Source organism: Pongo pygmaeus, chromosome 9 (genome assembly GCF_028885625.2).
Source record: "Pongo pygmaeus isolate AG05252 chromosome 9, NHGRI_mPonPyg2-v2.0_pri, whole genome shotgun sequence".
NCBI classification, from domain to species: domain Eukaryota; kingdom Metazoa; phylum Chordata; class Mammalia; order Primates; family Hominidae; genus Pongo; species Pongo pygmaeus.
Genome location: NC_072382.2, coordinates 18,021,313 through 18,047,424, shown reverse-complemented (window position 1 = coordinate 18,047,424; position 26,112 = coordinate 18,021,313). Strand labels below are relative to the sequence as shown.

Here is a 26,112-nt window from a genome sequence, read left to right as displayed (position 1 = left end):
ACAAAGAAAAGGAATTTATTTCTTCATGTATAGAGGCTGAGAAGTCCAAGGTTGTGGAGCCAGACGCATCTGGTGAGTCTTCCTACTTGTGGGGACTGCAGTCTCGGGCGCAGGGTGTCACATGGAGAGGGGGCTGAGTGTGCTAACGTGCTAGCTCAGATCTCTCTTCCTCTTCTTACAAACCCACCAGTTCCCCTCCCATGATAGCCCATTAATCCATTAATCCATGAATGGATTAATCCATCCATGAGGGCAGAGCCCGCAGGGTCCAATCGCCTCTTAAAGGCCCCACCTGTCAATACTGCCACATTGGGGATTAAGTTTCGACATGAGTTTTGGATGAGGACATTCAAACCATAGCACTATCCCAAAGATTTGTTGCAAGGGTGAAATGAGACGAGTAGTCTGAAAGCACCTTTCGAAACTGCTCTATAAATGTAAACAATAACAATGGGTTTCCTGAGTGCTTACTGTGTTCCAGGCACTGTCTACACCCCTGACGTGTGTGGTTTCACTCAATGCTCATGTCAGCCTTATGAAGCAGGACTTTTGTATATTATTCCCACCCACAAATGAGGAAATTGAGTCTCAGAGATGTTAAGTAACTGGCCCAACGTTGCATAGTCAGTAAGCGGCAGAGCCAGGCTTTGAGCCCAAATAAGCAGAGTGAGCTGGGCTCTGGGAGACCCAGACAAATGGAACTGAAGAAGCTTGGAGTCTAGCAGTGGCTCAAACTTTCTAACACATCAGAATCACTGATGGAAATTATTTAAAAGGTAAGTGCTGGCCAGACGCGGTGGCTCACCCCTATAATCCAAGCAGTTTGGGAGGCCGAGGCAGGTGGATCACTTGAGGTCAGGAGTTCGAGACCAGACTGGCTGGCCAACACAATGAAACCCCGTCTCTACTAAAAATACAAAAATTAGCCAGGGATGGTGGCGCGTGCCTGTAATCCCAGCTACTCCGGAAGCTGAGGCAGGAGAATCACTTGAACCCGGAAGGCAGAGGTTTCAGTGAGCCGAGATCGCACCACTGCACTGCAGTCTGGGCGACAGAATGAGACTCTGTCTCAAAAATATAAAAATAAATAAAAGGCAAGTTCTTGGGCTGCACCCACAGAGATGCTGATTCTGTGGGTTCAGGGTGGAGCTCAGGAATCTGCTTTTATAACAAGCCCCCAAGATGATGCTTGTGTGAGGGGTCAGCTAACCACACGGGGAGGAGCGTGGCAGGTGTCTCAGCAAACAGTTGGTAAGGGTTGCTTCAGTGAGCGAAGACACAGGGCTCTGGAGCACCCAGAAGGTTCAGGCAGGACAGACAGGATCCCACAGAGGGACCCATCTCTGCCTCTGACCCCCAGGTTTGCCAAGTACTACAAAATGGAGAATGGCAGTGAGTACCGCACCCTCCTGAAGGCTTTTGGCATCCGCTTCGACGTGCTGGTATACGGGAATGTGAGTCCCTGGGCCAGGCAGATGGGGCGGACAGGGGAGGCAGCCCAGACCACCTCTCGGGTTCTGAAGAAGCTCCTCTGGGGGGCAGGGGTCTGCTGCTGGCCAGCTTTGACACCCTGAGTGGGTCACTCTCCCATCAATTCACCTGTGCTGTGAAGGGGAGGGACCTGCTGATCCACCAAGAACCCTTCTGGCTCCACCTGCAGCCTCGGGCCTCACCCCCATCCCATGGGCCCTCTGCCCACTCGCCTTGGTCTTTGTGCACACAGGCTGGCAAGTTCAACATCATCCCCACCATCATCAGCTCTGTGGCGGCCTTCACTTCTGTGGGAGTGGTGAGTTCAGCCCCTCCACGCTCTGACGGGCCAGTCAGAGTGGGGCCCGGACTGGTACCAGCAGGCAGGGGAGTGATGGGGGCAGAACTCTGCCTCTGCCTAGAATGTAAAACCCCTACCCCCACTTGCTAGGTGCTTCAGTCTCCTTGGCCACCACCCTGCTGCGTCAGCCCTGGCTGGAACGTCTCCAGTCATGGAGAGCTCGTTACCTCCGGAAGCAGCCTCTCCGTTTTCAGGAGGCTCCACCTGTTACAGAGTTCCGGTTTCTCACCGTATAGCTGGGGGAGGAGGCTCTGGGTTTCTGCAGACCTGAGATGCCATAATGAGGAACAGAGCCCACGTGGCATGGTGGGCACATAGCCTGCCTTCAGGGACTTCCACCCTTCCACCCCACGCAGTCCTCTCTCTGTGCAGCTGTGGCCTGGGTCAGCCCTAGGAGCTGGGAAGGCAGCCCTGAAACATCCTGCTAAGTCCCTGGGCATTTTTCTAAGAGGGAACATCAGTCAGGCCTCCCTGGGGGACTGCTCCCCACCCTGGCCTGCAGTCTGCTAACATGCTAGCTTGGATCTCTCTTCCTCTTCTTATAAAGCCACCAGCTCCCCTCCCAGGATAGCCCATTAATCCATTAATCCATGCATCCATGAACGGATTAATCCATCCATGAGGGCAGAGCCCGCAGGGTCCAATCACCTCTTAAAGGCCCCACTTGTCAATACTGCCACACTGGGGATTAAGTTTCAGCACGAGTTTGGGTGAGGACATTCAAACCATAGCACTATCCCAAAAGTTTGTTGCAAGAATGAAATGTCCTGCCACTGTTTAGGCAGCTTGGGGGTGCTGCCCGAGCCCACCACTTCCTGCCACCCTGATCCCACCCACCCCAGGGCACCCCTCGGAGCCTGCCCTGCCTCTCCTCCTCCAGGGAACTGTTCTCTGTGACATCATCCTGCTCAACTTCCTCAAGGGGGCCGACCAGTACAAAGCCAAGAAGTTTGAGGAGGTGAGTTGGGGGAGGGGCACCCTTGGATAAAAGGGAGAGGGGGCAGGGCAGGCAGGGTCAGGGACTCTCAGTGGCTCCCCTTCTGAGGCCTTCTGAAGGGGGGTTCACCAGGCCTCAGTGAATATTTGGGGTCCAGAAAAGGGAAGGCTTGGCCAAGACTGGGCTCTGCAGAGAATCTTGGGGGTTCTGTGGGTCATCTCTGTCATGGTCCCCACCCCGTAACCTCCCCTCTCCATTTCTGGGGCAGGACTAGGGGAGGCCATGGGATGAATGGGGTTTCTGTTTGCCCTCGGGGTACATGGGAGGGGCCTTGGGATTACACAGATGTCCTGGCTCCCCTCATGACTAGGTCATGGGCGCCCACTGCTGAGTCCGTCAAATGGGGTCACAAAAGAGGACATTGCCCATAGTCAGAACTCGACAACACCAGCTCTTTCGCCTGCAGGTAAATGAGACTACACTGAAAATCGCTGCTTTGACCAACCCAGTGTACCCCAGCGACCAGACCACAGCGGAGAAGCAGTCCACTGATTCGGGGGCCTTCTCCATAGGCCACTAGGGCCTCTTTCCAGGGCCCCACACTCACAAAGGCTCCAGGCCTCCCCACAGAGGAGCCTGCCTGAGCAAGGGGGCATGGGAGGGAAGAGGGGCTCTCGTTTCTGCTGCTCACTCCATGAACATAGCTGCGACCCAGGTGTCTGGGCCTCCCACTGCTCCAGCAGACAAGCAGTGCTCCCTACTGAGACCCCAATCTCACCTTAACTCCTTGCCTGGCCCCATCTGCTTCCTAGGACCCCTGGGGCAGGAGCACCTGAGCCATCTCTTTCCCAAAGAGTAGAGATGATAATGTAGGACAGATGGCCACAAGGGCCTACCAAGTGCCAGGCACTTTCACACACCTTATCTCATTTAATCCTTAGAATAATCCTATGAGGTAGATATTAGTTTCCCTTGTTTTGAAGATAAACCAAGGCTCAGAGAGACTGAGTCATTTGCCCCAGGCCAGATAGCCAAGATGTGAGAGAGCTGGGATTTGAACGTCCGTCTGACTAACTCCATCGCCCACACCCCATGAGAGAAGAATGAACTCCCAGGGTCCATCAGCCCTGCTGCTTCAGCCGCCTCCACCCTGACCGTGATTCGGTTAATAAAGAGTTAGCCCCATGCCTTTCCCAGCAACAAAGGTTGCATTTTTAGGGAGACTGGTTAGACAGTGATGAGGGACCCCATCTCTGACTTGGGTGCGTCCCAAATTTAGAAGGAAACAGAAGGCATGGCTGTCAGTAAATTTTTCCTCATCACCCCCCACAGCTGTCTCCCCAAACCAGGGAAGGGGTCATTCTTGTTCTTCTCTGGGACCCCACATCCACACACATCTGGGCCCCCTCACTCTGGGGATTTGATTCCCGGACCTGGGGTCCTGTCATGGGCTGGGACCTTGTTCCAGGAGTTCAGCAGTCCTCATTTACAACATCGGTGAAAAGGCTCCAGTGAGGCCTGGTATCTTGTGAGCTGCTCAGCTGGGTCGGCCAGGCCTGTCCCCATAGGCTCTTGATAAGGTGCCCCGTTTTCTAAGGTTAGAAGCTAAAGGGGCCTTAGAAACCATCTTATCTAACCCTCTTGCTTACAGATGAGCAAACTGAGGCCAGAAAGGGAAAATGACTGGTTCAGTGCCACAGTTCGTGGCCAAAAAGGAACCCACATGTCCTGGCCCTTCAGGGAAGGAGGCAAGAACAGGAAGCTGGGTCCATTGACCCAGACATCCTCTATCCCCTTTCTGTCCTCTCTTACAGTGAGAGACCCAGAAATTGCCCCAGGGCAGGGCTCTGGGGCAGACCCAGGTTTTGTGAATCCTAAGCATATACAATTTGGGGACATCTCTTTAGAAAGAATACAAAATTAGGTATTAGAAGGGGCTCATGCGAGTGAATGAGCCTAAAGAATGTTTCAATAGCTTCATGATAAATCTGCATCTGGCAGTCGGAGTGGGCATGATCATGAGGTCTTAGCAGCACCAGCTCAACTGTAGATGGAGGGCGGCCCCTCAACACAAGGCACAGGAAGTGGGGAAGGGACAGCTTCAGGAGTAGTTCAGGAGGCTCAAATGGTAGGTACTTGCAAAGGCCTTGCCCAATGACCCCCCGCCCCAGGGGGAGAAGAGGTAAGACCCACCCCACATAAAGCTCAACACCCCTTCCCTCACTCTGCCCTAACCCACAGCCCCATGCCCAGGATGGTGGGGCATATCTCCCCAGGGTCAGCCTTGGGAATTGGGCAGTGCCTGGAGATCTGACCAGACTATGCTTCTCCAGCAGAGACATCAGTGAAGTCAGCACCACATTCTCCACCTGGGAGTCCGCCAGGCATCCCTGGGGAATTCAGCTCTTGGGAGGCTGGGGTCACAGGGATTCTCTCTAATGGGGAGATGGAGGCAGTGGTGTCCTGAGGGGACCTTCCCCACAACCCCTCCCTTTTACCCAGTGGAGATGGTCCTCCTGCAGGTGCCTCCACCCCTCTGGAGCTGGCCAGCAAGTGTGTGTGAGCCTGAGGTTGTCCTCCCCATATCTGAACTAAGTTACCGCTTCTGTGTGCTAGATGTAGGGTTAATATCAGTGGTGATAAAAACAGCTACCTTGTCTCTGTTGCATTATGGTTTACTCAGCACAATCACCAACATAATCACATGGACCCTCACACCAACCCTGGTGGGTCTGCTATGGTTTGTTATTAACCCTATTTGATAGAAAAAGAAATTTACAGTACATGGAAATGAGATCTGGAACCTATGCCCATTCCTAACACTACATTGCCTCTTTAATCATTCAGCATAAAAGCCAACATTGATTACTTACTACTGGCAGGCAATGGACCAAATGAGTGATGGGGATTGTCTAACTCAACCCCCACTTTACAGAAGAAGAAACAGATGCATACTAAAATAAAGAAACTGAAATAGGAGAACTGGGATTTGAACCTAGAACTTAATGGCTCTGGAGTCTGAGATCATGACTTCTATGCTCTATCTGGGGAAAATCCAGAAAGTTGTTAGTACCTTTTTTTCTATGTGTGTTCGTTCAGGTAATACAGGTTTTGCTGCAGTAACAAGTAAAATCGCAAGGTTTAATACAGCAAAGTAGGTCAGACAGCCCCCTCCATCTGGTAGCTGTGCCATCTGAGACACTTGGACTCCCAAGTCACTGTCACAGGGAAAGTGAAAACTGGAGGATCACAGGGGGTAATCTGAAGACCAGGCCTGGAGTGGGCTTACTTCACCTCCAGCCACTTTCCATTGGCAGGATTCAGCAGTGTGCTGCAGAGCCCAGCTTTACTGTAAGGATACGGGGAAAGTCCTAGTCCTCTTGGGTGTCTAGGAAGAGCAAATAGTGAGCACAGCCCTGGCTCTGCTTTGTTATCTCCATTTTAATAGCTTCTCTTCTCCCCCTCCCACCCCACTCCCACCATTTCCACTGACAATTCCACACATCCTTCCCTTCTGTGTTCCTTCTCACAAAACCTTGTTCTCAGCAAGCTGCCAATCAGCCTTCCAGGGGTATTAATAGATAACATTCTGGGGAATTTCTTCTCTCAAGAGTATTTCCTTTTTAATCAGGGGTTATTCAAGACTTGAAGGCCTTAATCAGCCAAAGGAATGAAAATATAAGAGTTGACATTGAGGCCTAATGCTAGATCATGCTGGAGATTTGAGGGACATCTTATCTACCCCGGTCTGCCTCAAGTAAGCTTCAGTCTGGAGGAGTCTTAGCCCCTCTTCTTTCCCCTCCCTACCTCTACCCCTGGTTTTGACTGGCAGGATGTTGGGCTACTGGATTTGGCTAAAGTTCATTCTCCATCAGGAAGATAAGTAGAGGTTGATACAAAGGACTTGGCATTCAGCTGAAATACCAATCCCCAGACCACGTGCACAGAACTTCCTTTATTGCCTGTCCTTCCCACCCCCAGACAGACAACACTGTTCTTCTAGAAGCATAGCATCAAAAATGGGCTTATTCTAAAGCATGACTCTCCAATAGGAAAAAAAGAGAAAGAATGGGCTTATTCATATAAAAAAGAAAAGCTCAGTATCACTGATCATTAGAGAAATGCAAATCAAAACTACAATGAGATACCATCTCACCAGTCAGAATAGCTATTACTAAAAAGTCAAAAAATAACAGATGCTGGTGAGGTTGTGGAGAAAGGGGAACATGTGCTCCCTTGGTGGGGGTGTAAATTAGTTCAGCCATTGTAGAAAGCAGCATGGCGATTCCTCAAAGAGCTAAGAACAGAACTACCACTGGACCCAGCAATCCTATTACTGGGTGTATCCCCAGAGGAACATAAATCATTATACCATGAAGACACAGGCACGAGAATGTTTATTGCAGCATTATTCACAATAGCAAAGACATGGAATAAGCCTAAATGCCCATCAATAACAAATTAGAAAAAGAAAATGTGGTACATATACACCATGGAATACGATACAGTCATAAAAAGGACGAGATCATGTCTTTTTTGGGAACATGGGTGGAGCTAGAGACCATTATCCTTAGCAAACTGAAGCAGAAACAGAAAACCAAATACTTCATGTTTTCACTTATAAGTAGGGGCTAAAGGATGAGAACTCATGAACACAAAGAAAGGAACAACAGACACTGGGGGCTCCTTGAGGGTGAAGGGTAGGAGGAGGGGGAAGAGCAGAAAAATATTGGGTAGGCCAGGTGCGGTGGCTCACACCTGTAATCCCAGCACTTTGGGAGGCCAAGGCGGGCGGATCAAGAGGTCAGGAGATTGAGACCATCCTGGCTAACATGGTGAAACCCCATCTCTACTAAAAATACAAAAAATTAGCCGGGTGTGGTGGCGGGTGCCTGTAGTCTCAGCTACTCTGGAGGCTGAGGCAGGAGAATGGCGTGAACCAGGTAGGCGGAGCTTGCAGTGAGCCGAGATTGTGCGACTGCACTCCAGCCTGGGCGACAGAGTGAGACTCTGTCTCAAAAAAAAAAAAAAAAAAAAAAAAAAAATTGGGTAGTAGGCTTAGTACCTGGGTGATGAAACAATCTGAACAACAAATAAACCGCCGTGATATGAGTTTACCTGTATAACAAACCTGCACATGTACCCATGAACCTAAAATAAAAGTTAAAAAAAAAAAAAAAGGGACTATTGTAGTGTGTAGTGTGCAGATCTGTGTGGGGCCCTACTCCCAGGTAGCTCCCCTTCCATGCCCTTGGGGAGAAGGACCACTTGACATGCTGTAATTAGGAGCTGCCTGACCCAATTTCCATCCATGGCTGTTGGACAGACCCCTCTACTGAGGACAGGCCTTTTTACGTAGAGACAGTCCCTGGGGCCCAGCATGGATAAAGTCCCTGGCAATGCCAGTACCCATTCTCCTGTTGCCAGAGGCCTGCCCATGTTGAAGGGCCTCATCTCTGTGCTTTCTCCATCACCCACTTTCCCCAGGGCTCTCTGTCCTGTCCCCTCGACTTTAGCACCCTTAGAAACACAGCAAATCTGGGAAAAGTTCTTTTCACTCCTGAAACCATATCCCATCAGATGCTGGTACAGATATACACAAACACACAAACATAGTCCTGTATGCAGGTATGCTCAGACACACACTGAGACATATACCCACCCACATACATACCGGTCAAAGACACAGAGGAAGACACATATGCATACACAGAGAGATTTGGGAACATAAGGCTGCAAAGCTATGCAGACATATGCATTCACAGGTGTATGCAGACAGACATATCCATAAATACACAGAGATATATAAACATATGCATACTCAACATGCAAATTCATACTGACTCACAGATTTATGCACATTTACATATACAAATTCACACATATACAGGTATACACATGTATACAAACACTGACTCATGTACACACCAAGATATATATGCACACGTGTACATGTGCACACACAGAAATACTTTTGTATTCTCCCTGGGCCCCATGTGGAAACACACTCCCAAGAAGTCTCTCTCTCCCCACCCCCTCTGCCCCCCACAATCCAGGGCTCTCTACCCTCTTGATACCCAGTCTCAGGTCTGAGTTTCCTACTTCATCAACTCTACATCCTTCCTGGAGCCCAGTACCTCATCTGTGACAAAGTTAATAGCAACAACAATAATCTCTCTCAATGTCCCCAGGGTCTGAGAAAGTGGGGGATGGAGAGACACAGAGGCCTGGGGCTGCACAACTGGGAATGGGAACTACCAGACACCCTGGCTTGTGCCCAGAGCCCTGCTGGGGAGAAGTCGCTCCCTCCTAAGGATGTGGCCCCTCTACAGAGGTAGGCCAGGAGGAAGGAAGGGGAGGACCACCACCCTCCTGGGAATGGATGGGGAACATGCCTCAGAGGAGGCTGGGGACTCACAGAGGTGGCTGGAAATAAAATTGGGGGCCATTATCAGAAGCCAGAAAAGCATAGGGCCAGAGGAGCAGTCTGCCCCAAGACAAGACTGCTTTCTCCCCACTTCCTGGTGTTGTCCCCTAGGTGGGACCTCAGTGTTCCACACCAACTCTTGAAACAGCTCCATCACCTTTTTGGAAAGCCACCCCACCCTGCACCACATACTGAATCCAAACACAGCAAGAGGACCAGCAAAGCACTCCACACCAACTGAGCTCCCACCCCTCACTCCCCCAGTCCTTACCCATACTCCCAACCCCACCCTCCACCACACCCAACCCTACTCCCATCCCCCCACCTCCCACCCCCACCCCTACTCCCATCCCCACCACCACCTCCACCACCTCTACTCCCACCCCCACCCCCCAATCCTTACCCCTACTCCCAACCCCTCACCTGCACCACACCCATCCCTACTTCCATCCCCCCACCTCCCACCCCCACCCCTACTCCCAACCCCTCACCTGCACCACACCATCCCTACTCCCACCCCCCCCACCTCCCACCCCTAACCCCACTCCCAACCCCTCACCTGCACCACACCATCCCTACTCCCATCCCCCCCACCTCCCACCCCTAACCCTACTCCCAACCCCTCACCTGCACCACACCATCCCTACTCCCATCCCCCCCACCTCCCACCCCTAACCCTACTCCCAACCCCTCACCTGCACCACACCATCCCTACTCCCATCCCCCTGCCTCTACTCCCATCCCCCCACCTCCCACTCCCAACCCTACTCCCAACCCCCCACCTCCCACCCCCACCCCTACTCCCAACCCCCCACCTCCCACTCCCAACCCTACTCCCATTCCCACCACCATCTCCCCCACCCCTACTCCCAACCCTTCGCCTCCACCAACCCTACCCCTACTCCCATCCCCCCAGCTCCCACCCTCATCCCTACTCCCTTCCCCCCACTTCCCACCCCACCCCTACTCCCATCCCCCCACCTCCCACCCTCATCCCTACTCCCATCCCCCCACTTCCCACCCCACCCCTACTCCCATCCCCCCACCTCCCACCCTCATCCCTACTCCCATCCCCCCACTTCCCACCCCACCCCTACTCCCAATCCCCCACCTCCCACCCTCATCCCTACTCCCATGCCCCCACCTCCCACCCTCATCCCTACTCCCATCCCCCCACCTCCCACCCCCACCCCTACTCCCATCCCCCCACCTCCCACCCCCACCCCTACTCCCATCCCCACCACCATCTCCACCACCTCTACTCCCACCACCCACACCCCCGCCCCATCCCCCCTTCCCTACCCCACGCCCAGGGAAGCCTTCAGGCCGCCCCAGGTCCCGCTCCGCCGCCCTCTCCGCCGCCAGCCCCCACCGGGCCGCCCTACTCGGCCGTCGCCCACTTTCCCGAGAGTGAATGCTTCCAGGATTTTTCCGAACTGGGGTAATCCCCCAAAGTGAGCAATAAAGAAACGAGAGTCAGGAAATGCTGTGGGAAGTCTGGATTTATGAGCAGGAGAGGTTGGGGGACCGGAGGAGGCTGCTGGCAGGGTCTCCGTGCCGCTGGCTTAGAAGGAGCAGACGAAGGGCAGTTTCTTTTTGCATCGAGCTCGTCGCCAATAACCTCCTAGCAGCAGAGAGCACAGTGAAGCCCACCGCCCTGCGGGGTCTGGCCTGGGCTTCACCTCTTTCCCTCCTCATGGGCCCCCTATGTCCCCATCGATGGCCATCATCATCTGCCAGCTGTGTGCTTGCCCCGCATCCCTACTGGCTCACATTTGCTGAGCTCTTACTGCTAGCTAGGCTGTGTGCTAACTGCATTAGATGGACTTAGGTGGACTATTGCATTTAATCCTTACCATGACTCCAAGAGGTGGGTGCTGTCATCATCCCCATTTCACAGATGAGGAAACGGGGGCTTAGTGGAGATAAACAACGTGCCTGTATCTCAGTTGGCAAGTGGCAGCGCTGGGATGTGAACTACAGCAGTCTTGCTCCAGCACATATGGTCATAGCCACTATACTAAACTCACCTCTGGCACCCATGCTGCTGCCCACATCTGCTGTTGGAGGCAGGCATCTTGTCTCTCAGCCATCCCTAATTCCCCCATCCTTCCTTTTCTCTCATCCACACCTTATATCCACTTCCGCTACTCTCATTGGTCATATCTGTTGTTCGAATTTATTGCCCTCATATCAAAGGAGGCAAAGAATTTTCCCACACACACACACCATCCAGCCCACCCCCCTGTCTCCAGAACTCCTATCACCTGGTTTTGCTTTGAGCATTCCCTATGTCTCAGCCCTCCTTACACACAGGACTTTGGTTCTTCAGTCAGCGGGAGGGTCTGAGTTTAGGCAGGTGTGTTCAGGCAGCTCAAAGGGGTAGCATTAAGAATCCACTTTACTATCCCTTCTCCCTGCCCTGGTGCCCTTCTGCCTCACCTTTGGTGCATAGGGCCACACAGCAGCCTCGCCCATTCCTAGGTTGCCCTGGGGACCAGTATGCAAAATTCCAGTGGCTTCCATCAGTCCAGCAAAACCGCTTCCACAGGAACTAGAGAAGTGACAGGCTAGGTCAGAGGGCAGAAGTTCAGATCCAGGACCTCAAAGAATACCCCCTGTTGACTTCTCTCACTGCCTACCCGGCCAGGAACCAGACACCCTAGAGAGCCATTCCTAAGAATTTCCAGGCAATGACAGGAAGAGCAACCATCTCTCTCAGCCATCACACAGAGCAGGCTTCTCAAACTTTACTGTGCGTACGTTATCTCCTGGGGATCTTGTTAAAATGCAGGTTCTGATTCAAGAGGTCTGCAGTGTGGTCTAAGATTCTGCAGTTCTAACAAGCTCCCAGGTGATGGTGGTACAGCTGATCTATGGACCATACTGCTGATCTACGGACCGTACCAAATATAATGCCACTTATTCACCCACAATTCCAGAACCACCCTGAGAGAACAAGGTCTCCATTTCAGCGATTTTAAAAAACCAAGGCTCCAAGAAACCTATTTAGCTAGCTTTCTAAGTGACTAAGCTGGGCCTGGACTCTGTCTCGTGACTCCAGTGGTATGCTGGTAAATGTTTATACCAGCTCTTGGGGTGGGTGGGAGGATGGGGAGTAGAAAGGAGCCCTGATGTGTAGCAATTGCCAATTTCCTTTGTGTAAATACTCCCACCACGGCTGACGTCAAGCTGCAAGCATGTAGTCACTGAGCATGGAGTTGGGAAGAGATGTGCACCGTCAGTTCTCCTGAGCCAGTACAAGCCATCTCCAGCACATCATTGCCTGCCACATTAAGGAAACCTTAGCTGCTGGCCTGAGGCTTGGCACCATCAGGTGCTACTTTAACACATTCAGAAAGAACTTACTGCACCCAAGATTTGGCCCCTGACTTACCCAGCCCCTGAGGATGCCTCCAATCCAGACCTGGGCTTGGTTGACTGTGCTAGTGCAGCACTGAATGCGATAGTTGAAGTTGAAGTTGTGGATGGAGACAAGGTTGCCTCTGTAGCATCTCCTGCAGACATTCTGCAGACAGAAACAAAGTAGAGAATTCCTTCTCATTTATTTCAAGTTTCTGATTCTCCAGGCAAGAGCCCAGCATCCCTTTTCAGGTCAAAAATAAACCTACTTGCCTCCCTTAATCCTATATTTTGCTTCTTAATTAGCTGTCAGGACAATCCTGCAGGAAATAATAATACTCATAATAATTATAACCACCACTTATTGAGAGTTTATTACAGCCCAGTGACTATTCCAAACACTTTTCATGTATTATCTCACTTAATGCTCACCACAACTCTAAGAAGTTGGTGCTATATATATTCGTTTTACAAATGAAGGTGCTAAAGCTCTGAAAGGCAAAGCAACTTGCCCAGGTAACACAGCTAATAAAAGGCAGAACCAGAATTTAACACAGGTGTTTCTAACACCAAAGCCTTTTGTTTAAATCAGTGGTTCTCCCCAGACCAACAATATCATCATCACCTGGGGATTTTTTGTAAATGCAAATTCTCAGGCTTCACCTCAGCCCTCCTAAATCAGAAGTTGTGCAGGTGAGGCCCAGAAATCTGTGTTTTAACAACACCTCCAAGTGATTCTGATGCATGCGAGGATTTGAGAACCACTAGCCTAAATGAATAGGGAACAGAAGCCTGAATGTACTCTCTTCTCCCCCAGGTCCTCCGCAGTAGCCTCCCTACTACTTACCTGAGCTTTTGCAAACGTTGTAGGAGTCCGCACCAATAGGTAGTGGCAGGTCTTGCACCTTGGACTTCCCTGCACTTCAACAATGTCTTCTTCCCTGGGGCACTGAAAGCCCTTGTCTAAGGCAGCTGGGTCCGACTCCATGGCTTCCTCATCCTCAAAGGTGTCTTGACAGGCAGAAGCCTTGACCTCCTCTCCCTCTGCCTGAATCACCTCCTCAGTCAGAGCCAAGTCTCTCTCCTGCTCCTTTGAACTATCCAGATCCTGGCCTAGGTCTGCCTGTGTCTCTAGGCTCTCCAGATGGGGGACATCATTCTCTGGGAAGAAGAGGTAACCTGCCATCAGGTCAAGAGCTTCCTTGTTCCAGCACCGTGGACAGCTCCAGCAGCCTCACTTGAGCTTTCCTAGGAATTCCACCTGAAGACAAGACTGGAGGATTTCCTTGGTGTTAAGTAAGGAGAGATCTCTCGGGTCACACCCACAAATGGACAAGAACCTGACTTCTGGCCGACACCACGAGTGTGTGTTTTGAAGGTGGGAGAAAGCACGTGTGAGAAGCCTGGAGCAGTCACCAGCCCTTCATCTTAACAGGTAGGTGGTTTTTCCTTCTGAAAGTTCAGGTTACAGTTGGCCGGGTGCGGTGGCTCACGCCTGTAATCCCAGCACTTTGGGAGGCCGAGGCAGGTGAATCACAAGGTTAGGAGTTTGAGACCAGCCTGACAAATATGGTGAAACCCCATCTCTACTAAAAATACAAAGATTAGCCAGGCGTGGTGGCATGTGCCTGTAGTCCCAGCTACTCGGGAGGCTGAGGCAGAAGAATTGCTTGAACCCGGGAGGCGGAGGTTGTGGTGAGCCGAGATCGCGCCACTGCACTCCAGCCTGGGCAACAGAGTGAGACTCCGTCTCAAAACAAAACAAAAAACAAAAAACAAAAAACAAAACAAAATCAAACAAAAAAAGAGAAAGTTCCAGGTTACAGTTCTGAGTCCAAGTGATATCTTACCGGAGATGAGCTGTATCAGCTAAAGAGGGAAGGCTGTGGTCCTGGCCTCATGAGTGCAAATAAAAGCCGGGGGAGGGGAGTGTAGGAAAAAGGAAAAAAGAGAAAGACGGATAAGGAGGCAAGGGAGAGACTTACCCAAATGAAGAGCAGAAACTGTTCCCAGCAGGAGAGCAGGCAGGAGCAAGAGGCGTTGCATGTCTACTGTCTTTTAGCGAGGACACTACTCCACCTTCCTTCTTGGGGCTGTCTTTGTGTGTCTAGTATAGCCCCTGGCACATAGTATAGAGGGAATGTTTGTTTAATTGTTTGATTAAAGAGCAAACAAGATTGCTTTCTCCTCTTGCCATGAACAGATCCTGAGCTGGAGAGTATAGAAAAGGAATGGTGGGAGGGATAACTCAGTTACAAAATTTCATTTGTCTTCCAGTCTACATTGCTGCTGTCCAGTATCACCCTTAGCCTAGACTCCTGCCCCTGCGGGGACAGGTCTGCTTAGCTATGATGTTCCTAAGCACAGGCCTCCTACGTGTTTGCCCTATGAGGTGCTGCTTCTTCCCAGGGCCTACACTGGTCCTGTCTGGGCAGCCAGAAAAGAACTCACCTTCCAAGAGTCTGAGACCTCCACTCTCAGTGCCTCTGGCTTCAGGGCCCAGAAGCAGCCTTTATACTGGGTTTTTGGGGAAGTGGGAAGAGGCCAGAATGATTGCTCCAGGCCAGAGTGGGGGACAAAGGAGCTGATAACGAAGTTTGCTCAGTCTTCTCAACCCTGTGCCCTGCTCTCTGCTGGGACTGCAGGGACCTGCCTCCTGGGGCCTACTGCCTTGTTTGGGTACCCCACATCCTGGTTTGCTTCAGAAGGCCCTAGATGTTATGTCCATTGTCCAGGCATAATTATTATTTATGCCTCCTAAAATGCCCCAGTCTGAACAACACGCCTTAACTCCAGGAGTAGCCTCCTGCTGGTGGAATCCCAGGGAGTGAAGTGGAGATCCCAGGGAGCTGGTGGGAGACAATGGGGAGAGGCAATAAGAGGGGAAAGGGAGGCTCAGTGCTCCCAAGCTCTCACCCATCCTAGGGGCATTGTGTGCAACACACCCCTCACCCTCATCTCCACCTCATCTCCACCAGGCACCACCCCTACTTCACAGAGGCAAAATGTGAGATTCAGAGAAAGAGAGAAGGCAACTTGCCAAGGTTCCATGGGAAGTGGAAGAACTGGAATTTCTAAGGCTTTTTGAGTCCAAAACCTTCTCTCTTTCTTTCCTCTCTCTCTTTTTTCTCTCCCTTCCTCTTTCTCATCTTTTTTTTTTTTTTTTTTTTTTCTTTTTGAGACGGAGTCTTGCTCTGTCACCCAGGCTGGAGTGCAATGGCAAGATTTTGGCTCACTGCAAGCTCCACCTCCCGGGTTCAAGCGATTTTCCTGCCTCAGCCTCCCGAGTAGCTGGCTAATTTTTTGTATTTTTAGTAGAGACAGGGTTTCACTATGCTGGCCAGGCTGGTCTTGAACTCCTGACCTCATGATCCACCCACTTCAGCCTCCCAAAGTGCTGGGATTACAGGCATGAGCCACCACGCCTGTCCTCATCTTTTTTTTTTTTTTTTAAGAGACAAAATCTTGCTCTGTCACCCAGGCTGGAGTGCAGTGCTGCGATGATAGCTCACTGTAACCCCGAATTCCTGGGCTCAAGTAATCCTCCTGCCACAGCCTCCTGAGTCACAGGGATTACAGGCGCGAGCTTTCTCATCTTTAATGTGTGAAAAATCTACATCCTTTCTTCTGTGCTGTGGATCTAGATCAAGGTTCCTCAACTTTGTGCTATTAATATGTGAGGTCAAATAACTCTTTATTATGGAGCGGCTGTCCTGGGCGTTTTAGAAAGTTTAATGGCCCCTCTGGTCTCTACCCACCAGATGTCAGTAGCACCTCTCCCCACCCCCGCAGATGATCAAAAATGTCTCCACATGTTTCCAAATGTCCTCTGGGGAGAAAAATGGCCCCAGTTGAGGATCTCTGATCTAGAATATGCCACCTTGTCTAACCTCAAGGCATAGCTTCAGGGCTGGCAAACAGGCAGCATGAAAAGCTCCACACAGAGTCTCTCCAGAACTCTGTAGATCATCCTCTCCACCCAAAACTCCCCTCCTCACCTCCCATCTCCCACCAGTCTTCTGTCACCCCACGGTCTGGACTAGAATCAGGCAGGGGAGGCTCTCAACTCAGGTACACTAAGAAATTAAGGGGACACTAAGAAACTCACTATTCAAGATAAATAACATTTTAATGCAATATTTCTTAAAAATTGAAATTAATGCAAAACAAAACATCAAAATTTTAACTGACCAAGCTCTAGACAAATTTCCAGCACGTTAAAGAGAGGCCAGCATGTCTCAAACCTTGAATTTGCCAGATGTCTTTGCCAAGAGCTAGTGGACTTGTCAGGGTGAACTCAGAGGCATCCTTGTGGGACGCTTCTCAGAACTATGCCTGGCACATGAGTGGAGGGTGACCCTTGTCAATTAAAATGTGCAGATTTGTAGGACCAGGCACGGTGGCTCATGCCTGTAATTCCAGCACTTTGGGAGGCATGTGCGGGTGGATCACCTGAGGTCAGGTGTTTGAGACCAGCTTGCCCAACACAGTGAAACCCTGTCTCTACTAAAAATACAAAAATCAGCCGGGTGTGGTGGCAGGCATCTGTAATCCCAGCTACTCAGGAGACTGAGGTGGAAGAGTAACTTGAACCTGGGAGGCAGATGCTGCTGTGAGCAGAGATCACGCCACTGCACTCCAGCCTGGGCGACAGAGCGAGACTCTGTCTCAAAAAAAAAAAAAAAAAAAAAAAAGTACAGATTTATTCCCCATATTCCACCCCAGCCCTCCATGGCTCAGGGAGCAGGGACAGGCAACCCAGAGGGTGAGAAGACCTAAATTCCTTCCTCTCCTCTGCTCTCCCAAGAGACCCACAAATGGAGAAGTAACTGAGAGGCCATTTCTGAGTCTGATTGCAGAGTAACGGCCTCGATCACTATCTCCGTAGCCCAACGGACCAAACCCTCCACTTACCTACTTGACTGTAGGAGGACTGGCCAGGTCCAGGACCTAAAAACCTGGTCACTGGATTTCAAGCTTGAGACTTCCCTAGTGGTGGAGGGTGGAGGCATAGACCCCCATTTGCCATTATTCTTCCTCATCCATTGGCCCAAGCCAGGGGTACCATTTCACTTGGTGGCTGGGATGACCAATAAGGTTGGCTAGTCTCAGGAACCAATACCACCATGAGCCTCACACTCACTCATTGTTTCTTTTTCTTTTCTTTTTTCTTTTTTTTTTATTGAGACAGAATCTTGCTCTGTCACCTAGGCTGGAGTGCAATGGCATGATCTCGGCTCACTACAACATCCGCCTCCCAGGTTCAAGCAATTCTCTCACCTCAGCCTCCCGAGTAGCTGGGATTAGAGGCACCTGCCATCATGCCCAGATAATTTTTTTATTTTTGTAGAGACGGGGTTTCACCATGTTGGCCAGGCTGGTCTTGAACTCCTGACCTCAGGTGATCTACCCTCCTTGGCCTCCCAAAGTGCTGGGATTACAGGCGGGAGCCACCATGCCCGGCCTCGTTGTTTCATTTTACAGATGGAGAAACGACATCTCAGAGACTTTAAACAAGTTGCCCGAGGTCACAGAGAAAGTAGAGACAGGCCTGAACCGTAGGCTCCCAGCTCCTTATCCACCGGATAGCTGTGTTTCTCTAGCCTCCTCTCATCAACCTCCCTCCTGAACAGACCATTCCCTCTTTCACGTCGACCCTGTTTTCACTGTATATAAACCCTGGGCAAAGATATTCCAATGACCTCAGTGACATTTTCTGTCTGATTTAAAACAAGAAAAAACATTTTTGAAGGTCTTCCATGGACCAGACACCATGCTTCATTAAGGTTTTTACATCTGTTACTTAACAACTGCTTAATCCTTAAAAGTCATCCTACAAATTGGGTATTGCCATCTCTAGTCTATGTATGTACTACAAAAGCTCAGAGAAGTCAAATGACTTATCCAAGTTTGCACAACTAGTAACAAATGATACATCAGATCCTAGTCTGTCTGACTCCCAAATCTTTGCTTTCTTTGACACACCCAGATGTGTTACCCCCAGATAATCTAGCCAATGATGCCAACATTGCTTTCAGCATCCATGGAACCCCAAGCCTCTGGCTTAATGTTTGCATTTGTGTTCATAGGGGTTTCAAACTCTGCCTCTTGTTCCAAGATTCAGTCCATCCCCTCATTATGCAGACGGTAGGCCTTACCATCTTGAGAGGCAGTGTAGGGTGATGTATAATGAAATCACAAGTTCCAGGGTCAGCCCCTCTCTGCCTCAGCTTTCTCATCTGTAGACTAAGGCTAATGACAAGACTTGCCTCTAGTGAGATCAGCTTAAGCAAAGTTCTCAGAACTATGCCTGGCACATGGGTTGAGTGAGGGTGGCCCTTGTCTGTGAAAAAGCAATGAGTGCACTGTTGATTTAGCCCCTACTCTGTGCTCTGCACAGTGTAAGGAACTCCAAGGATTCAATGATAAAGAATCATTGATAAACAGTTTCACAGAGCTTAGTTAGTATCTTACTGGAGAGGAAAATGCACACACAAACCCATATTTTGGAATATTAGCCCAGTCCCCTTATTTCATGATTTTTACTTTTTAAGAAAAAGAAAAAATCTCTTTCTTTCTTTTGAGATGGAGTTTCGCTCTTGTTGCCCAGGCTGGAGTGCAATGGCACGATTTCAGCTCACTGCAACCTTCGCCTCCCAGGTTCAAGCGATTCTCCTGCCTCAACCTCCTGAGTAGCTGGGATTACAGGCATGTGCCACCACACCCAGCTAATTTTTTTGTATTTTTAGTAGAGACGGGGTTTCTCCATGTTGGTCAGGCAGGTCTCAAACTCCCGACCTCAGGTGATCCGCCTGTCTCGGCCTCCCAAAGTGCTGGGATTACAGGCATGAGCCACCGTGCCTGGCCAAGAAAAATTTTTCAATGAATGTACAATGTGTTCCTATAAAGCACACTATAGAGTGGACTGCTCAGGAAATCTTCACAGTGAATGCACCAATGTAAACATGCCTAGGTCGAGATGCAGGATGCTACTAGGAGCCCTGCCGCTTCCTTCATGCCCCTTCTTGATATTACTCCCCCAAAGAAGATCTCTGTGGACTGGAAGTCAAACTTCTGTCAAAGCACACACTCACAGTGGCAGAGATTTATGAGGAACAAGACAAAGTTCACCTACCATTTAGCACAGAACCTGACACCTAGTAAATGCTTAATAAATGGGAAATATTATTACCCTTTGTTGTTAAGATTGAAATAAGGGAAGCAATGCCTTTCCACACCAGAATATAAAGTTCAATAGGGCAAGGAGTGAAAGTTCCACCTCAGCTGCATCCTCACAGCACTCACCACAGGGCTGAACCCATAGTCCCCCATCTTTGAAATCAACAGATTCTTGTGGAACAATAGTTGAAATGAACCTGAGTTTGATTTCTGTCTCTTTCTCAACTTACTATGTGACCTTAGAGAAGTAGCATCCCTTCTCTGTACGACACTCCAAAAAAATAGAGTTCTTGTTTCACCCCTCTCTAAGCCCCCGATCCCATATGAAGATCTATGAATTGGAGGCACATTGGAGAAAAAAATGGCTTTAGAACATTGAATTATTTTATTCTGCTGACCTCCCTAGTAGAGAAGGGGTTGAGAATGCCTTCCTCCCTCCCCTCTGATTAAAGCTCCCTCACCTCCAGCTGGGCTGGAGTCCCGTGTCCCAAGATGAACCCAAGAGTGAGACAGTCTGGCTTTCCTCCCCCCGTGCTTCATCCCCACGTGACCATAAGGGGAGAGTAGCCAGCTGTAAAAGCACAAGGGTTAAAGGAACATGCTTTGGAGCAGAGTTGAATTTCAATATGGGTTGCATTTAGAGGTTCAGTCTCGGGCAAGTCTTTTGACAGGTCCTAACTTCTCTGAGCCTGGTTCTGTAAAATAGGGATCATAATTATTGATCACATGAGGTCATCTAGGCAAGATGCCTGCCACAGCAGGGGGTATGTTGTGGGTGCTCAATAAGCGGTAACAACTAGTAGATGTTTTTGTGCCTATGTTACAAATAACCATATATCCCAAGTGCCAGGGGACTATGTCTTGTATTCCCAGGCCTCATTCAGAGTCTGATGTATGGCAAGCTGTCTTATATCAGGTTTCCCCAGAAGGAGATCCTGAGAGAGGGAGTTGCGTACAAGTGTTTATTTGGGAGTTGCAGAGAGTAGGAAGGAGCAGAGAATGCAGTTGAGGAAGGGAAGGCAGCCCATAAAAATGCATGGAATAAGGCCAACTACCACAGCAGGCCACTGGGAAATGGTGCCCAATACATGTTAGATTTATTCCACTTGAGGGGCCGGGGATTGGGGTACTTATACATTCATTCCTGAGAGTTGTGGACTGTTCCCAGGGACATGTTAACTTCCTTACATATAAAACCAACCACAGTTCTGGGGTTGGAGAGAGAGAGAGAAAAGGCCTTTGGATACAGAGATGCAAACTGGGCCATTGGGAGTCTACCTACAATCTTGGAAGGTCCTGGCAGCACCTATGCAGGTGCCCAGTAATCAGGTGTTCTATGAAGAGAACTAGCTGAGCCCATTTCTCCATCTCCAAAAGGCTCCATAGACCCAACTCCACCCTCCATCCTCCTCCTCAAGGAGTGGTAGGTTCTGACCCTTCTATGAAAGGTGTGGTGTGGGGAGAGATGATAAGGAAGAAGTTTCAATGAGGGCTAAGCAGAGTGGATCAGTGATCAGAGGAGAAAATAAATCCGTTTCAGTAAAACCCATTTTATTGCAGGGAGGTGGAGGGAGGGACGGCAACCAGAGGAGGGGAGGCAGCTGCCCAGGAGAGGGCAGCTCTGAACTGCTGCCTGGGACCAGCTCAGTAGGAACAGATGAAAGGAAGTCTTCTGAGGCAGTGGGTTCGACGCCAGTGGCCTCCTGTGAAGGCAGAACAGAAAGGGACTTTCAGCCTCTTGTCCACCCCAACTCAACCCACAGGAGGGCCTCTTCTCCCACCCACACACTGCTGTGGAGTCAGAGTATATAAAAGACCCAGGAAGCCTCTCCCACAAAGGGTCAGGCTCTTCGTAGCATCTCCTCCTTGGGGCACTTCCCATCTCCCAGACCTTTCCATCATTCATCCCCAGCCCCATCTCACCTCGGGTACACAGGGCCACGCAGTGACCACCGTGGGACCAGGGCTGGCGAGTAGCCCAGTACGCAAAGTTCCAGCGGCTGCCATCAACCCACTGAAAGCGTCTGCAGCGACCCTGGAGAAAGCAAGAGGAGAAGAAGGGATGGGGCAGAGGGAAGGCAGAGAAACAGACCTGGCCCTGTATCTGCCAGCTCTTCCTGCTGCCCACCGGGCAATGGGCCCTTCCCTGCTGGACCACGATGGGAACTGTCCTGGTCATCTGAAATGCTGATCCATGACAATCATCACCATCAGATTCTATGCATCCCAGTGACAGGCTTATCGTTCCAGCCCTAACAAAAGGTAGAACAGGGGTTGCCAACTCATCCTAGATGTGAGGAAATAAACTCATTGTCTTGTTTTAACTATTTATTTATTTATTTATTTATTTATTTATTTATTTATTTATTTTTGAAGCAGAGTTTCGCTCTTGTTGCCCAGGCTGGAGTGCAATGGCTCCATCTCGGCTCACCACAACCTCCTTCTCCCAGGTTCCAGTGACTCTCCTGCCTCAGCCTCTGGAGTAGCTAGGATTACAGGCATGCGCCACCATGCCCAGCTAACTTAAGTTACATAGATAGTGAGAGATGGAAAGGAACTTGGACCCAAACCTCCGGATTCTAAATCCTTAGCTCTTCCCTGAATGCCCGGGCAGCCCTCTCTGTGTTGTCTGTGGGTGTCCATCTATCCCTGGTTCTTCTGGAGATTATACAGGAGAAAAACAGACAAATCTGATGCAAGTTGAGTGCTGGCTGAGATCAGCAGGTGCACTCCATTTAGTGTTCACACTTCTCTTACCGAGCCTGTGATCCTGCCTCCAATCCAGATTTGACCCTGGTTGAGCACGCTGACTGAACACTGGATTCGATAATTAGTATTGAAGTTGTGGATGGAAACCAGGTTGCCCCTGTAGCACCTCCGGCAAGTAAACTACAGGGCAGGATAAAAGACAAAGAATGGAGCATCCTTCCTACATGAATTCACATGGGTCTTGAGTCCCCACAATTCATGCCCTCCCTCCCCTGCCAAAACCATTTGAAGGTTGGAGACCAAAATGCAACTTCTGTTTCTAGGTGGCCCTCCCCTCTTATCCCAACACCTCTGTGAGGCTCAGGTTCTACTGACACCCCCAGGGCCCTCAATGGGGAAAAGAGCCCGTGATAGCAATGCTGGGGACATATCCCACACCCGTCCCATGCTCCCACCTCAGCCTCAGCCACAGGCCACTCACCCAAGCTTGATTAAACGTCTGAAGACTTCTCACCAGGAGGTAGCGGCAGGTCTGGCACCCGGGGATGCCCACCACTTTTACTGTGTCCTCTTCCTCAGGACACGTAAGGTTTTTGTCCACCATGTCTGGGACTGAGATAGACTCAACAGCCCCATCTTCCTTGGAGGCATCTTCACTTCCAGAGCCCCACTCCTCCTCTTCCTCCAGCTCCCGGCAAGGGGTCTCCTCCATCTCCTGCTCTGGTGTCTCCTCATCCTCAGGCAGCGTCTTAGCACCCAAAGGGGTCTCAAAGGTGGAAGTCTCGGACCCTGGCAGGGAGGATAGCTAAGTGTCCTTCCTTCGCATCTCCCCTTGTTCCTCCCCAGAACCACGGACAGCTCACACCTTGCCCTGGGCATCAGAACGCTCAACTCTGCCTGGGAAGAGGAACCTGGAACCCAGTCTCTATGAGGGGAACCCAAACTGCCCGACAAGGTCAAGGTGGTTAAGAGCATGGACTTAGAGTCGGGCAGTCATGGGCTTGGGTACTGGTTCCATCATCCACCAGCTGTATTTCTTTGCCTGTGAAATGGGTATACAATACCACCTACTTCATGGGGATGCTAAGAGAGTTAAAGAAGAGAAGGCATGGAAAGTGCTGTGTACTCAGTAAGCTCAAAGTAAGCATAATGGAGAAAGGACAAAATTGGGAATGTCACAGTAGAACCAAGACCACAGACATAACAGACGCCTTGAGAAATCCTTTCAACTCCTGGCCATAGGATCCCCATCCCTTTAAGCACACAGAAATTCAGAAATAGAAGACGATCAAAGAAGGGGGTGGATGTGTAACTCTGACCCCGTCTACTATAGAAAGGAAAAAAACAGAGAAAGAAAGACTGAAGGCAAAAAACACTTACTCAGATGAAGAGCAGAAACTGCCCCAAATAGAAGAGCCAGAAGTAGGGGGAGTTTCATCTTGGCTTTATCCTGCAATGGAGAACACAGTTTGTCATTGACACACACAGACACACATGCACACACATCACAATCACACCATTAGGGGACCGCGGGAGTGAGGTGGAGAAAAAGAAGGCCTGAACAGAAATCAGAATGGGCCAGAAAAGCTCATGCCAAGCCCAGCTCCTGATGCTCCAGGATCCAGGACTCAAGGACCTCTTTCTAAACAGAACGCAGCAAACCCTGAGGGGTGGCTGAGGCTGGCTTTCCTTCAGGCCCGGAAGTAAAGAAGGGACTATTACGCTTATTTGTTTGTACTTAATGGGTCCCTCAGAGTCTATGACATAAAAGAGGTGGGAGAAGCAATGATTATTGGCTTTCCTAGGAACACATAGGACTTAGAAGGTATGTCCCCTCCTCAAAGCTCAAGAAGCCACCCACACCCTCCTCCATGTCTCCACCATCTCCCTTCCCCAGCCAAGGAGCGCTTTCACATCCCGCAGAAGGAATGTGCAAGGCAGAGGACGAAGGCTGCCCCTGCTGACATCCTCCTAACCTGAAAGCCACAGGTAGACCCCTGCCAGCCCTCCAGAAACTGTCAGCCACAGCCAGGGACCTCCTGGGAGAATAAACTGTCACCGGCTCCACCACAGCAGAGAAAGCACTCACCCACCCAGAGACCTTCCTGGGTCTTTAGATCTTCCCAAGCCCAGGTCCTTCTTTGCTTCCTCTCACAAAGACATCTTATATAGAGGGCTTGGAGGAACTTCCCCCAGGGAGAGAGAGTTTGCCTCTGTCAGAGGGAGATAGCAAGGCTGATAAGGATCATTTCATCACTTCCCTGGGGAGCCCACTCATTCAGTGAAGATTTCTCTCCCGATACCCCCTTCAGGAACCCAGGGGCCATCTGGAACAGCTCTGGGCAATTGTTCTTATCCGGGCTACACTTCAGAATCGCCTTGGGTGCTTTTCCAAAATACATATCTCCCCTGCTTTACTGGTGTTTTGAATTGCCACAAACATTTTGAGAACAAATCTGTCCATATCTATTAAAATAAAAAAATGCATATTTGATCAATTTCACTCTTTCGAGACCATCCTTTAGACATAAATGCACCTATAAGTAATAAAACTTTTACAGAGTTATGTTATTGCTTGACTATTTGTAGAAATGAAAACAATCTTGATATCCATCAATCGGACACTGAATAAAATGTGTCCTCTCTACTCTACAGAATGTTATATGGCTATGAAAAGAAGAGCTGGACCTGTATCTATAAACCTGAAGAGATGTTTGTGCGACATGAAGTGAAAAAAGGCAAGATACTGGGGAAAGTATTTAGTATGTGAATAGTTTTACAAGCAAAAATAAAAACCCGCATAGGTGCTTATCTGTGAGCGTCCTTATATGACCATTGATGGAGGGAATGCTAAGAGGAATCACACCAAGTAGTTGACCTTGTTGCCTCCAGAAGCAGGGGAGGAGAGGGAAGAAAGTGGGAGACAGATTGTTGTTTATCTTCTTTTTATAACTTTGCATTTCTTCAGTGGTTATGGTAAATGTGTGCTGAATCTGTAATTTTGAGGCTGCCTTATTAAAGATTTTTAAAAATATGCAGATGCCCTGCCCAGAAACTTCTGATTGGCTAATAGGTCTAGAGTGAAGTAAAGATCAGATGTCTACATTTTTTTAAAAACTTCCCAGCTGACTGTGATGAAAGATGGGTCTAGGAGTCACTGTCCTGAGGATCTTCAAGTACAGGAAATGTTCACGTATGTCTAACTGCTTTCCTTCTGAATCAGACCACTCAGTTGGCCAGCCTACCAGCCTTCATTATGGTAACATTTACTGAACATTTTTAAATGCCATGCATGGCAAGTGGCTGGATGCAGTGGCTCATACCTGTGATCCCAGCACTTTGGGAGGCCGAGGTGGGTGGATCTTTTGAAGTCAGGAGGTTGAGACCAGCCTGGCCAACATTGCAAAGCCTTGTCTCTACTAAAAATACAAAAATTAGTCAGGGGTGCCTGCTTGTAATCCCAGCTACTTGGGAGTCTGAGGCAGGAGAATCACTTGAACCCAGGAAGCGGAGGTTGCAGTGAGCTGAGATTGCACCACTGCACTCCAGCTTGGGCGAGAGAGTGAGACTCCGTTTCAATCAATCAATCATCAATCAATAAAATGCCATTCATGGCAAGTATTACCTCATTTAACCTGTTTTTAAAAACCTAGTGAGGTAGGTGGT

The 26,112-nt window shown here is 49.9% G+C and overlaps 3 protein-coding genes across 16 annotated transcripts in view; 1 reads left to right on the top strand and 2 right to left on the bottom strand.

The window, feature by feature from the left end:
* Nucleotides 1-7,785, top strand: part of P2RX3 (purinergic receptor P2X 3) — a 38,580-nt gene extending 30,795 nt beyond the window's left edge. For 4 of the 11 annotated variants that reach the window (XM_063670909.1, XM_054438341.2, XM_063670908.1 and 1 more), the window contains 5 exons: nucleotides 1,361-1,454; nucleotides 1,724-1,789; nucleotides 1,922-2,137; nucleotides 2,712-2,789; nucleotides 3,235-7,779. In XM_063670909.1, the coding sequence (XP_063526979.1) occupies nucleotides 1,361-1,454; nucleotides 1,724-1,789; nucleotides 1,922-2,137; nucleotides 2,712-2,789; nucleotides 3,235-3,348 (568 nt within the window). In that variant the 3' untranslated portion in view covers nucleotides 3,349-7,779. Of the gene's footprint in view, nucleotides 1-1,360; nucleotides 1,455-1,723; nucleotides 1,790-1,921; nucleotides 2,138-2,711; nucleotides 2,790-3,234 lie in introns of all 11 variants that reach the window. The other 7 variants (XM_054438346.1, XM_063670911.1, XM_054438344.1 and 4 more) reach the window with 4 other exon arrangements.
* A 2,894-nt stretch (nucleotides 7,786-10,679) lies between these two features.
* PRG3 (proteoglycan 3, pro eosinophil major basic protein 2) lies at nucleotides 10,680-15,046 on the bottom strand. Its single transcript, XM_054438339.1, has 6 exons — nucleotides 15,010-15,046; nucleotides 14,544-14,677; nucleotides 13,406-13,719; nucleotides 12,593-12,724; nucleotides 11,638-11,749; nucleotides 10,680-10,819 (listed from the first exon to the last, which is right to left on the bottom strand). The coding sequence occupies exons 2-6, from the start codon at nucleotides 14,602-14,604 to the stop codon at nucleotides 10,761-10,763; spliced, it is 678 nt and encodes a 225-aa protein (XP_054294314.1). The 5' UTR covers nucleotides 14,605-14,677; nucleotides 15,010-15,046; the 3' UTR covers nucleotides 10,680-10,760.
* Nucleotides 15,047-20,685: 5,639 nt separating this feature from the next.
* On the bottom strand, nucleotides 20,686-24,589 carry PRG2 (proteoglycan 2, pro eosinophil major basic protein). 4 transcript variants are annotated; one of them, XM_054438336.1, is made up of 6 exons: nucleotides 24,423-24,589; nucleotides 23,827-23,896; nucleotides 22,928-23,235; nucleotides 22,495-22,626; nucleotides 21,661-21,772; nucleotides 20,686-21,440 (listed from the first exon to the last, which is right to left on the bottom strand). In XM_054438336.1, the coding sequence occupies exons 2-6, from the start codon at nucleotides 23,882-23,884 to the stop codon at nucleotides 21,382-21,384; spliced, it is 669 nt and encodes a 222-aa protein (XP_054294311.1). In that variant the 5' UTR covers nucleotides 23,885-23,896; nucleotides 24,423-24,589; the 3' UTR covers nucleotides 20,686-21,381. The 4 variants fall into 4 exon arrangements, with proteins under 4 accessions (XP_054294311.1, XP_054294310.1, XP_054294313.1 ...); XM_054438335.1 differs by having other exon boundaries at nucleotides 24,536-24,589; XM_054438338.1 differs by having other exon boundaries at nucleotides 22,961-23,235; nucleotides 24,536-24,589.
* Between the last annotated feature and the right edge of the window lie 1,523 nt (nucleotides 24,590-26,112).